The sequence below is a fragment of the Megalobrama amblycephala genome, linkage group LG3, assembly GCF_018812025.1.
Source record: "Megalobrama amblycephala isolate DHTTF-2021 linkage group LG3, ASM1881202v1, whole genome shotgun sequence".
NCBI lineage: Eukaryota > Metazoa > Chordata > Actinopteri > Cypriniformes > Xenocyprididae > Megalobrama > Megalobrama amblycephala.
In genome coordinates, this window is record NC_063046.1 from 20,786,961 (window position 1) to 20,800,397 (window position 13,437).

Genomic DNA, 13,437 nt, shown 5'->3' on the forward strand with positions numbered 1-13,437 from the left:
GTGCAAGTAGCAGAACGGTTTTGAGCGTCAGGGGCCTGAGGTCAGCTGAACGCAGTGGCTCAAAGGGAGGCCCTTTAAGAGCTCTGAGGACCAAAGAGAGGTCCCAGGTGGGAACAGTGAGAGGACGAGGAGGATTTAATCGCCTAGAACCTCTCAAGAAACGCACCACGAGGTTGTTTCGTCCCACTGACTGGCCAGCGATAGGAGCGTGAAACGCTGCAATGGCTGCTACGTAAACTTTGAGCGTTGAAGGGGTCCGACCCAGATTCAAACGCTCCTGGAGAAAAGACAGAAGCGAGTAGCCTCGACTTATGGTTCCCAGAACCCAGCTTGACACTCCGGGGATGGCCCGCCAGGCCTCGGCCCGCGTGACAAGGGGCTGAATGGTATCGGGTGACGGGCCGCCCATCAGGGGCCCGTGCACCGGAGAGAGTGGAAGAGGAACTTCGCTCTTTCTTAGAGAAGGTAGAATATTCATAGTGTTCGCCATAAGAATAGCGTTTTGCATGGACGCAGCACTGGGCCCAGTTAGCACAACACTGAACATATCTCCCACGCCCGGATCTGAACGAGGCGGAGGGGGGGTGGAACGAAAGAGCTTTTGGGGTGGTCCGGCCGTGGCGAGACTTTGCCCCATCCTCTTCCTTCCTGAAACATCAGGAGGGCTTAGGAGGCGTCGGGTCCAGTGTAATCTTAGGCCAGGGTCCCTGACGTTGCCTCGGGAAGGAGGAGCGCTTACGATGGCGCTGTTCCTTGGGTGGTGCTGCCTGAGAGGTAGAGGGAGCAGGTTTGTTCTGCTGAGCCGGCGCAGACTTGGGGCGGCTGGAAGCAGACGTGGAGCTAGAGCGTTTAGGCAGGAAGTGTCGCATAGCCTGAGACGACATTTGTGCTGCAGTAAAACGCTCCGTAAAGCCCTCTACTGCTGGCCCGAAGAGATCAGAAAGAGAGACCGGGGCATCCAAAAAGGCCGTCTTGTCCATCTCCTTAATCTCGGTCAGGTTGAGCCACAAATGGCGCTCAAGCACGACCAGGCTGGCCATGGATCGTCCAATGGCCTGAGCTGTGGCCTTTGTGGCACGCACCTCTACTGCTTTCGAAAGGATGCGGAAGAGCTCGGCATCCATACCCGGCTTGCAGTCAATGGGCTCCAGCGAGGGAAGGCGGGTGGGGTCAGAATCACCGGCCCAACCTTCGGATTCAGAGGCCGCGAGAGACATGACGTCATCCATCGGCTCGTCCTCAGAACCGCCAAAAGAGATGAGGTCGCTCGCATCTGCCGAGGGACGCAGCTCAGGGCGGGAGAACAGGACGGGGGACTGCTCTCTCGGGGGAGAGGGTGAGGCACGCGGGGAAGCCGGCGTGACGTCATCCAACTCCGTGCGCTCGGCCGCTCTGCCCCGCCGTCTCTTCCTAGCCGGCTCGCGGGAGGAAGAAGACAGGAGGGCGCGAGCGGCGAGATCGCCTTCACTGAAGAAGGCGATCCGCGAGCGCAGAGAGGCGAGACTCATGTTCTCACAGTGAGAACACAAGGTCCCGGTGAGCGCGGCCTCTGCATGGGGTCTGCATGTGCCACACGAGTGGCGCGGCATTTGTAACAACGCCGTTTGAGGGGCTCTTTTAGAGTGGCGAAAACCGCTGTTGGAAAGCTCTTTTAGAGCAACAATAAACCGCGGGAAAATCGCTCTTTTAGGCGCGCCGAATGGCGGCAAGAGACGGGCTGGCAGGCGACCAGAAGCGGGAAGCGGGCGGCTCGAGACGGCGCTCGAGGCGGCAGTCGACGAGGGCGCCGGCGCTTCTTCCTCGGCAAGCTCAGCAGTCCGCTGCGGGAGCCTCTTCGACGACGGCGAGAGCTTCTTTCCAGGTGAGCTTCTTTCCAGGCGAGCTTCGGTGATGCCGGAGATCAGTGAGGAGCGATGTGAAGTCGTCGCTGAAGGAGAGAGAACTGAAATCCTATGGCGAAACGCCCGCTTATATAGCCCTAAACCCCACCCATTTCAGGCGGGAATATTCACGCGCTCTGTCACCATAGGTCGCGCAGCTATGCCGCGCCGTCATTGGTTCAACAACTTGTCTATGAGTGAACCAATGACGATGCAGTTACACTGCGTTATTCAGTAAGTATCGAAAGGGAACTAAGAGTCCATCATCAGGCCAAGCAACCACAGGTAACCAGTAAATTTATTCTCATCACTGGCCCTCATACACACCAAGTTCAGAGAGAAAACACTTACCACTAAGTTGCTCGAAGAATAAGAATGTAACAATAAGAATATCATTGAAGAATATTACTTCAACCGCCTGCTCCAGCTCACTTTAGGTTCTGAAATATAATGCAAAAATACACTGATCTTGGAAGCCAGCTAGGTAAATATCAACGGCATCTTGACTTCAGAGTCCAGAGATTTTAAAACAAAACAAATCACTAACTCCTCAAAACTTAATTACTCAATTACAATATCTGTTGGCCAAAACAATAATTTGATATTTTTGCTACATTTTCTTTGTTTCATAAATGGTTTTGTATCATAATTGTTTAAATTTGGTTGAATATGAGACAAAAAGTAACCTAACCTGAGAAATAAACACTTAAAAATAAAAGCTAATTTCACTATATCACCAATTAAATGTGTGTAAATATTTATAAACTGATAATCTCAATTGATTTTGAAGGAGCAGATTCGACAATCTGTTTTAAATCTACTCCCTTGTTTACGCCCTCTCCAGTGCAACCTGAAATAGTGACACACACACCACTGAAGTCTTGCCTTCAAAGACAGATTAGTTTATCCTGCTTATGAGTATTAAATATTTATGTCTTTAAGTATACTATTTTTGACAGTGGCTTAAAGAGAGAAAAACTTTATTTTTGTGTATTGTTGTGCATCGGTGGTCGAATGGCGCTCAGTGTTGTGGATGTATTGTCCTGGCCTTGGGCTAAAGCGTACACAACATTCAGTGTATGTTTACTGACGAGATGCATCTACAACCTGTATGAAGAGGCGAAAGATCCACTCATTCAGACCGCTCTAGTGAACAAACTCTCTCAGAACTCACCCGATGGCAGGATAGGCGATGACAATGTCAACAATGAAGAATTACATTCAACTGTTTTGTGGTATCAGGCCACGGATAGCTTCTGTATATGGGTAAGTGGTCCAAGTCCTAACAAGACCAGGATTGTATATGGGTCAGTAAATGACATTATTTTTTATTCATTTATTAAAACATGCAAATAAAACATGTAAAACTTGTCTTAAACTTCTATGACGAACGTTTTCCATTTGAGTTTAAAATAATTTAGATTGTATAATATATAATACCATTATATAATTTATAATTAAAAACAATATCTAGCTGTTTAAACTGGATTTGTTTGGTGTAATATTCTGTTATTTCTTTAAAAAACGTTTTTTACGTTAAACGTTTTTTAATATAATGAAAGTTGTGCATTCATGTATATTCAAGATACAACTGCATTTTAGTACTTTCAAATGGTTAGACCACTTGAACACTAACACAAATAGCTGAGAATTTTCTTTTTTGATGTGTGAAATCAGCATGGATACAAATATATTTCTAAGAAATTGGCACGTGACTTTTAAACTAGATTTTTCTAATTTTTTTCTTTTTGTCATTCAAAACAAATAACATGGTCATGCCCATTCTTCAGACCTTATGTTTTTATATTTTATAGACAGTATATTACGTTTTAATTAGTGTCATTAGAGCAAATGTACATTAGTGCAGCTAGTAGTAGCCAATATTACACTATTCATCTTCTCAGGTCCTTGTGAACACACTGTGCTGTTTTCTCCTGCTGATGGCAAAATGTATCCAGTTTATTGTGTTCAGTGATCTCAGAATGAATGAAAAACAGGTAATCCATATGGCACATGTCCAGCCTGATGTAAACCGGAGATTAAACATAAGTCAAATAATTATGTTTGTTATAGCCTTGTACTGTGTGACTAATGAACCCTTCTGTTTATTTTGTTACATTTTTGGCCTTGACATTCCTGCTGCAAGAACCTCAAGGGCAAAATCCGTAACTTTCTATTCTACAAGTTCATCTTTCTCTTTGGTGTGCTGAATGTGCAGACGGAGAGGGAGCTGGCCATGTGGTGTGTTTGGTGCTCTGCACTTCTCTTTCTCCAGCTCTTGGCCCAGCTCTGCAAAGATCGTTTTGAGTATGTAAGTAAATATATTGTCAGTTGATATCCAGATAACCAATACTCAGAGAGAGAGAAATCTAGTGCCTGGAAACTGTGGAAAACACAGATGACCTACCATGTGACTACCCAAGTCCATATCAATTTCAGGTTGAACATTATAAATAGCATTAGAGTCCTTGAATCCTAGTGTGTTTACTAAGATAATTTTCAGTTGAGTCTTAGCATTAGAGAAGATTATGCCTTTAAATCAGTATCATTCCCCATGTAAGTGCTCTCACCTGCACAGCAACAGCGAGGTTAATGAGGACACCGTAACACAAAATTCTGTTGTGCATCTGTATTATTTGGTCATAATCATCTCAATGCCATGTATTCAGTGTAATTTGTGGGCATGACTTGAGAATGATATTGTGTGTTTTGTATTTCATAGCTCTCGTCATCCTCCACCACGACTCTGGCCAGCCATATGCGCGTGTTGTCGGTGTTGATGTGTTTGTTTGTGTCCTCTGGGGGGCTCACTGTCATATGTGGCCTGTTGGGTTTTTTTTCCCATGATATGCACACTCTGTCCTTTATGGCAGTTGAAGTAAGTTTGGATTTGTGTGCATGTGAACCTGTTTGTATATGTGTAACTGAGTCTGTATTTATGTGGAAGCAAGCACTGTATACATTTGTTTTTAAGTGTACAGATTCTTAAAAATAATTGTTTTTCTACAGTGCCTTATGGTAACTATATATATGAGCCATGCAATTCTACGGTAAGTATTTGTAAATGTGAGCACACACACGCGTGTGTGTGTGTGTGTGTGTGTGTGTGTGTGTGCGTGCGTTTTTGTGATTTATAAGGACATAAATTTGTATAACTTATATTATGACGTAAACATGAAATATGAGGACATTTCATGAGTCCTCATATTTAAAATAGCTTTAAAAACATACTGAACAATGTTTTATTAAAAATATAAAAATGCAGAATGTTTTCTGTGATGGGCAGGTTTAGGGGCAGGGGTAGTGTAGGGGGATAGAATGTACAGTTTGTACAGTATAAAAACCATTACGCCTATGGAATGTCCTCACTTTGATAGCAAAACAAACCTGTTTGTGTGTGTTTGTCTGTGTAAATTGTAAATAACAATTGGAAGACTTAAAATACCATACATAACTTGTATGGATTACCTTTATGATGCTTTTATTCTGATATGCTATGATTTGTGATTTATGCAATGCTTTTTTTTTTTTTTTTTTTTTTTGTCATTTTTGGAACTTGAAAGCTCCTATTCCCCATTCATTTACATGATGTTCTGAAAAAGCATGAAACCCATGAGATGTGATTGGAATTCTTTTGTTATATGCATTTATAAAAGATATATCCTTTTATGTCCTTTAAGCTATGTGCCTGCTAAATGATATTTTATTTTGTTCAGGTACACAATTCACCTGTATGACCTGATCTGTGAAGATTCTTGGGAAGATAAAGAGGTCTGTATTTATTACACAGACTTTGTCATGGAGATGGGTATTCTTTTCCTAGATATGATGCATCATATCCACATGCTGGTGAGACAATCCCTTTTATGTTAAAAAACAATTAATTAATTTAGCAAGCCATTTATAGAGGTTTATTTTTATTACTATTAAATTAGAATCATTATCACTTATTTTTCTTGTCTTTTGCCTTTTTTCAGCTCTATGGGAATATTTGGTTCTCTGTGGCTGATTTGATTATATTGACACATTTACGGTTCTTGTCTCAGGAAATGCAACACAGGTTACTTCAACACAAAAATTACCTGCATATTTATGATGTTATGGACATGAGGTAGGTGTTACAGGATTTTTAAGCCTTACCATAGTTAGGTAAATGTTTATAGTGGTGAATGGGACACTGCAGTGTGTGTGTGTGTGTGTGTGTGTGTGTGTGTGTGTGTGTGTGTGTGTGTTCCCATTTGCTCCAACAACAAAATAAAAAAAATCCTTGTTAGCATTTTCACGACTTTCCAAAATACTGTATGAAAAAATTACGGAAGAGGATTATATGGAAGTAAAATAATGCCAAATGTTTTTGAAATAAAAAGCTTGTTGAATTGCACTATTTGAAAAAAATATGCATTACATTAGCTGTACTTGCATTTAGATGCACTGTATTTTTAAGGCTTGCATTTTTATGGGCTGAAATTCAACATGGTCGTATATTTAGGCTGTGAATATTTCAATTAAAAATATTTCACACACATTTTCATTATTAAAAATTCAATAATTCATATTCACCTTTTAGATTTCACTTCCAAAATATTCATTCTGTTTAAAAATACAACCTATAAAATTCGACTAGCAATTCTCAGTCCATTTTATTTCGCTTTACAAATTCGCTTCCACAAATTCAGTGGCTCAAATTCGGCAGAAAATTCAACATTTCACATCCGGGAACTGCAGGAAGAGCAGTAGAGTGCCGATGCATCATCTCTATCTGCTGTTAGTCTTCTTCACCAGCAGGTGCCGCTAGCGGCGGTTTAGGAAGACCAAAGCAACGTTAGTAAGTCATCATTCATTCATAAAAACGGATTTACAGAATTAGAGCAAGCGGTAAGTGAATGTGTGATGATTATCAGGGCCAGTATAAATGCAGAAAAGCTGATAAAGACACAAAAGCTGCATTTATGTTTAATTCAGTGTATTTACGCTTACTTTCCCAGTGTAGCTACAGCTTTCTCTCCAGTGAACAAGATAACGTTATTGCCCGATGCTGGTGTATAGATCAAACGTTAAATCTGAGATAGACATTATTTCTCTCTGTTGTTTAGTCCTTAACTTTATATGGCAGCGCTGTGTTGTAATACTAGGGCTTCCCTCCATAGGCGCCGATTTATGTTTCTGCCGGTGGGTGCCCAGTGCCCCCCATTACATTCATATTATATTACAGATAAATCCACACTTACTTTTCGTGTTCCCTAATAGTGTAGTGGTAGAAATGTTGTTAATACAGTCAGAGGTCCAGCCGTGCTCTAATTATCAGTGGTTCGAATCTACCCTCATATCGTTTTTTTTTTCTCTCATAAAGTTCAAAGAAGTTAATTAATGTTTGTATATCAAGAGCAGGGACATGTCTGTGTGCATTTTGTTAATGATTTCCCTGGAAAGAAGAGTCAAGCGATAGATTGACGCGTATGTCAGAAGACTAACTTACACGAGCGAGCCACGCATGATTTCAAAAACAACACGTTTCAGCGCTAGTTCGCTTCTTATTTAACTCAAATCAACGTCAACTTGATGTTTTATTTGCATTATATCTGTGCAGCAATATGACAATTTCGACCCAAAAAGCACATTCTTTTCACGAGCGTTGTCGCGAGTCATGCTCTCGCTGATATCTGATGCAAGGAGTGTTTGAGCGCGCTCATGTATCTGATCGAGAGAAGAGCCATTTGTGCTCGCGCATCACTTGGATGCGCTCTCGACGTTTGCCATTAAAATATTCCCATATAAACGGTCTTATTAAACTATAAAAAAGGGTTTGGATAGTGTCTGAAAGCTCCAATTGATTTTCTATTGGTTAAAATCAATGGAGAATATCTCGTATATTTCCGTGGGTGCTCGACCATTTCCGTGGGTGCTCCAGCCCCCGAGCACCCACGGGATCGGCGCCTATGCTTCCCTCATCCGTCATAGCTGCCATCAGGACATATAAACTCTTAACACAGCTTAATGGACTCGTACAGTGATATAAAAGACCAAACTCGCACCTCATTTGTGATGTAGGTTAGACTATATAGGCTCCAAGAAAGCAGATACTGGCATTAAGTTGATTTGACGCTGAACGTTTGATTATGATATTCGCAAATTTAGGGACTGTCTCTAAAGTTACAACATTCTGTATTCACGTTTCTACCTTCAATAGCATTTAAAGAGAATGACTTAGTCACAAAACCAACTGTAAATTGTTCATCTAGGTGTCAGGTATAATGCAAACCTTTTAGATTTTTGATGTTTATTAAAATAAAAGGTAACACTTTATATTAAATAGTTGATATGAACGAACAATGAACTGCACTTCTACAGCACTTACTAATCTTTGTTAATGTTAATTCCAGCATTTACTAATACATTATTAAAATCAAGAGTTGTATTTGTCAACTTTAGTTAATGCACAGTGAAGTAACATGAACAATGAACTGCTGTATTTTTATTAACGTTAACAAAGATTAACAAATACAACAACAAATGTGTTGCTCATGGATAGTTCACATTAGTTAATACATTATGAACCTTACTGTAAAGTGTTTCCAACTAAACTGTCAAGTAATATGTAAAGATTGCTATGTATTTCACTACTGTATTGGATCATACAAAAAAATGCCATAATTTAAAGCTCAATAGCATTTGATGAGAATGATTTACAATCACCAAAACTACCTGTGAAGTGTTCATCTATAGGTGCCAGGTCGAAGAGTGATGCACCCTTCTCTCTCTCTCTCTCTCTCTCTCTCTCTCTCTCTCTCTCTCACTCACACACACACACACACACACACACACACACACATATTCAAACACACTCAACTCAAAGTACATGCACATATACTTTTTCTTTTTTTTACACATTCATCACACAATTAGTTCTACTTAGTTAATTTTATTTCTAAATTTTATTTAAAATTTGTATAAGCAGGATAATCTATGATCAGGTAAAATAAAAAATGAACAAAGTAAAAAAAAATGTGTGATGAACGTGTAAAAAAAAAAAAAAAAGAAAAGAAATAGTATATATGCATGTACTTTGAGTGAGGTGTGTTTGAATATGTATATGTGCATGTGTGTCTACAAGAGTTTGGTAGAAGGTAGAAACGTGAATACAGAATGTCGTAACTTTAGAGACAGTCCCTAAATTTGCGAATATCATAATCAAACGTTCAGCGTCAAATCAACTTTATGCCAGTATCTGCTTTCTTGGAGCCTATATAGTCTAACCTACATCACAAATGAGGTGCGAGTTTGGTCTTTTATATCACTGTACGAGTCCATTAAGCTGTGTTAAGAGTTTATATGTCCTGATGGCAGCTATGACGGATGAGGGAAGCCCTAGTATTACAACACAGCGCTGCGATACAAAGTTAAGGAAACTAAACAACAGAGAGAAATATATGTCTATCTCAGATTTAACGTTTGATCTATACACCAGCATCGATCAATAACGTTATCTTGTTCACTGTAGAGAAAGCTGTAGCTACACAGGGAAAGTAAGCGTAAAGACACTGAATTAAACATAAATGCAGCTTTTGTGTCTTTATCAGCTTTTCTGCATTTATACTGGCCCTGATAATCATCACACATTCACTTACCGCTTGTTCTAATTCTGTAAATCCGTTTTTATGAATGAATGACTTACTAGCGTTGCTTTGGTCTTCCTAAACAGCCGCTAGCGGCACCTGCTGGTGAAGAAGACTAACAGCAGATAGAGATGATGCATCGGCACTCTACTGCTCTTCCTGCAGTTCCCGGATGTGAAATGTTGAATTTTCTGCCGAATTTGAGCCACTGAATTTGTGGAAGCGAATTTGTAAAGTGAAATAAAATGGACTGAAAATTGCTAGTCGAATTTTATAGGTTGTATTTTTAAACAGAATAAATATCTTGGAAGTGAAATTTGAAATCTGAATATGAATTATTTAATTTTTAATAATGAAAATGTGTGTGAAATATTTTTAATTGAAATATTCACAGCTTAAATATACGACTGTGTTAAATTTCATCCCATAAAAATGCAAGCCTTAAAAATACAGTGCATCTAAATGCAAGTACAGCTAATGTAATGCATATTTTTTTTCAGTTAGAGCAATTCAACAAGCTTTTTATTTCAAAAACATTTGGCATTAATTTACTTCCATAGGATTAGGGCCAAGCAATAATAAAAAAATAAAACCATCTCGAGATTAAAGTTGTTAAATTTTGAGAAAAAAACCCTTAAAATTCGAGAAAAAAGTCGAGATAAAATGTTGAGAATAAACTCATTAAATTACAAGAAAAAACTTGTTAAATTTCAAGAAAAAAAAATAACGAGTTTTTTCTCGTAATTTAATGAGTTTATTCTCAACGTTTTCGACTTTTTTCTCGAAATTTAACAACTTTAATCTCGGGATGGTTTTATTTTTTTATTATTGCTTGGCCCTAATCCTCTTCTGTAAAAAATTAAGGCAGTCAGAAGATAAATCTTTTTTTTTTTTAGCCATTATATTACAAACTCACAGCACTTTTTCTTTTTTTGGTGGTTATTTAGTGCTAAGGTAAAATAACACAAAGTATAGTGTTATAAATGTACATTTAAAAAAAAAAAAAATACAATATTAAAAACATTGCTAGATTTACAATGTTAATAACTGGGAATGTTGTCACAGTCTGAAAATATTTGAATAATAGTTAATAGTTGTACTTAATGCTAGTGAACATGAATTTGCTGAAAAGTCAGTTTAAGTTTCTCAAACTCTGTTTCTCCCTGTATTATGCTGTATGTTGGTTTATTTTGTACACGAGTAAGGTAACAGCTGTTGTATGTGCACTCTGTTTTGGTAATGAAGTGGTCTGCAGTAATGAATGTCCCTTGGCAGGTTTTCTATGGCTACAATGGAAGAGCTGGCATCTCATGATGACAGATGTGCTATTTGCTGGGAAAAAATGTACACGGCATACAAACTGCCCTGCGGGCACCTTTTCCACAAGTAAGAAAATTACCACATTTCAGATAGAAAAGGGTTTATTATTCATCCACCTTGGGTACTGTATGTGAATGTAGTCTCTCATGCAGCACTGAGTTGGATAGGTGACTATAAAATATTCAGTATTTCTTTGGAAATAAATGAGACATTTGCTTGGAAACCTTTTTACATGGTCTCCAAGATACAGGTATCTGTGTGTGTTCTCAGGTCGTGCTTGCGTGCCTGGCTAGAACAGGATATGTCATGTCCCACATGTAGGATGTCTGTAAATATGAGTGGCAGTCAAACCAGAAATGAGCAGGAGGGGGCATCATTGTCAGTCAGTTTGGGCCCAGCTGCTGTGGGAAACCCAAACAGAGCTCCAATCAGTTACCAAAGTCACCTCTTCTATTTTGATGGTACAGATAATAATTGTTTTACATATTGAAAAATATCCACTTTTTTTTTAGTAATTGTTCGTATCTGAAGACCCAAAAGTGAATCCTCCAAAATGCTTTAAAGTCAGCTTTACACTCGTTACTGCTGACTCAACGGGTTGATAATGTACAGTATAGGCACATTTGTTTTTTTTAAAAAACAGAGTTTGATCATTGCTTCAAAGTGGAATCTTAGACTTCTCCTCTGCAGTCACTCTTAAATCATATTTTAGGATTGTTTTGTTTTGGGTATCTACTGAAATATCTCTTTTTCTTCTTACAGGTTCCCAAATTGCTAACTGGCTGCCTGGCCTTTCAGTTGAATTTGTGCACTCGCCTAATATGATTATTCTATTGCAGGCAGACGACTCACAGGTAAATGTGAGAATCTAAATTGTCCTTATGAAATTGTTTTCTGTTTAAATAGCTGCATTTTTATCCCGTAACTATTATTCATTTACTGCTTTTCAGGTGCACCAGGAGGAATAAATGTTTCCTTAGGTATAGACCTACCTGAATGATCATTTATAAAGGTTTTGAAGCCAACAAATTAAGAAGAATGTGCCACTGACTGCATTTCTTGGTGCCTCTCTTGACAGATGTAAATTGCTCTCCTGAGCAGATGTAAAAAGAATGAAACATTCAGTTCAAGTTGGTTGATGACACCTATATTAGGCAAGGCAAGGGAAGTTTATTTGTATACCTTTTGCACATTTCATACACAATGGGAATTCAATGTGCTTTACATAACAATGATTTTAAAAAGAATTAAAAAAAATCACAACAAATGCATAAGAAAAAAACTAACTGTAAAAGCAAAGAATAAAAAATGGTGTTCTATTAGAAGGAAGACAGTGAAAGTACGGGGCCACTTTGGAAATGTGCAATAGACATTAAGTGTGTTTGTTCAACACTAATGGGAATAGTCTGTCGATATAAACAAATAAATAATGCTAAAGCGCACACACACTAATATATATATATATATATATATATATATATATATATATATATATATATATATATATAAAAACAGCCCTTATATATATTATATTATTATTATTATATATAAACAGGTTTTGCGGGACTTTCATCTACTACAGTGGTCATTTATTTTCTTTTTTATTTCTAAATAAGTGTTTGCTTTCCTACATCGTGAAACTTTTAGTTTTTACAAATGGGGACAAACTATGAAGGATGAACAAATAATGTTTTAGACATCACATTAAAAATAACATTCAAATTGGGCAATATTTATAGCTTTGAAGTGCTGAGAAAAGTTGTGTGAAGCACTTAAAAGCACTCAAACATTAGACCATTTTTGCCAATAGTTATTTCTGTTAGTGTTACTATATTACACTTATTAATGGCACAATGTTTCTCATGGTTTCCAAAATTACACAGCGCTGGAAGGAAGCGCTTGAATTAAATAACATCTCTGTGAAATCTTGTGAGAAGCATTCACATTTGTCGCAGAATTCTCTGTTAAACCACAGATCAGATCAAATAGTTTCCACATCGGCAGTGGTTTATCTGATATCTTTTTTTTTTTTTTTTTTGCAGTCTATGGTTTTAACATTTAAAAACAGACATGTTCAAATTCCAAAGCTTGTTACTTGCTGTTGGTAAAACTGACTTACTCCAGGTGACATTTTGTCAAAACCTCACTTCATGTACTTACAATAAACAATTATTTTCAGGAAAAAATCACTGTAATTCACCAAAAGGTGGGGGCCCCTTAATAAATATATATATAAATTAGTATTATATTTTATGTCACTCTTTTAAATAATAGTGCACAATTATACACAGAGTACTCATTGATAGAAAAACAGTTGTACTATATATCATGTAACACTCTTGTGTTTGAATTGTGCTATAAATAGAGCACCCAGAAATAAAAATGAGTTTTGTGTTTTATTAGCAGACATTGTGTCTTGTATTCCAAAACATTACAATCTTTCTAAACTATTTAACATTTTAGCTACCTCTACAAGCATGATGAACACAGAATTGATATCATCCTGAGCCATATATTAGGCTACATGTCTGATATTATGCCATCATAATATGTGTATAATTTAAGAATGGCTGCTGAATAGTATACATGGTAGAAATAATGATACTTGTGATATTACTTTAATC

At 38.1% G+C, this 13,437-nt stretch overlaps 1 protein-coding gene across 3 annotated transcripts; it reads left to right on the plus strand.

Annotated features, from left to right (window-relative positions):
• Window positions 1-2,691: 2,691 nt before the first annotated feature.
• amfrb (autocrine motility factor receptor b) lies at window positions 2,692-13,212 on the plus strand. Of its 3 annotated transcripts, XM_048184613.1 has the most exons (12): window positions 2,692-3,146; window positions 3,785-3,877; window positions 4,027-4,191; window positions 4,603-4,758; window positions 4,890-4,930; window positions 5,597-5,729; window positions 5,858-5,991; window positions 10,769-10,879; window positions 11,084-11,274; window positions 11,576-11,667; window positions 11,764-11,793; window positions 11,892-13,212. In XM_048184613.1, exons 1-11 carry the CDS (start codon window positions 2,895-2,897, stop codon window positions 11,779-11,781), a joined length of 1,386 nt encoding a protein of 461 aa, XP_048040570.1. In that variant the 5' UTR covers window positions 2,692-2,894; the 3' UTR covers window positions 11,782-11,793; window positions 11,892-13,212. The 3 variants fall into 3 exon arrangements, with proteins under 3 accessions (XP_048040570.1, XP_048040569.1, XP_048040571.1); XM_048184612.1 differs by having other exon boundaries at window positions 11,764-13,212; XM_048184614.1 differs by lacking the exon at window positions 3,785-3,877 and having other exon boundaries at window positions 2,710-3,146; window positions 4,099-4,191; window positions 11,764-13,212.
• The last annotated feature ends 225 nt before the right edge of the window (window positions 13,213-13,437 follow it).

Bases quoted from the DNA above. Each gene is read 5' to 3' on its own strand.
- amfrb (XM_048184612.1), top strand. From the start codon at position 2,895: ATGGCGCTCAGTGTTGTGGATGTATTGTCCTGGCCTTGGGCTAAAGCG. The intron at 4,759-4,889 runs GTAAGTTTGGAT...GTTTTTCTACAG, and splicing joins TGTCCTTTATGGCAGTTGAA to TGCCTTATGGTAACTATATA. The intron at 4,931-5,596 runs GTAAGTATTTGT...TATTTTGTTCAG, and splicing joins ATGAGCCATGCAATTCTACG to GTACACAATTCACCTGTATG.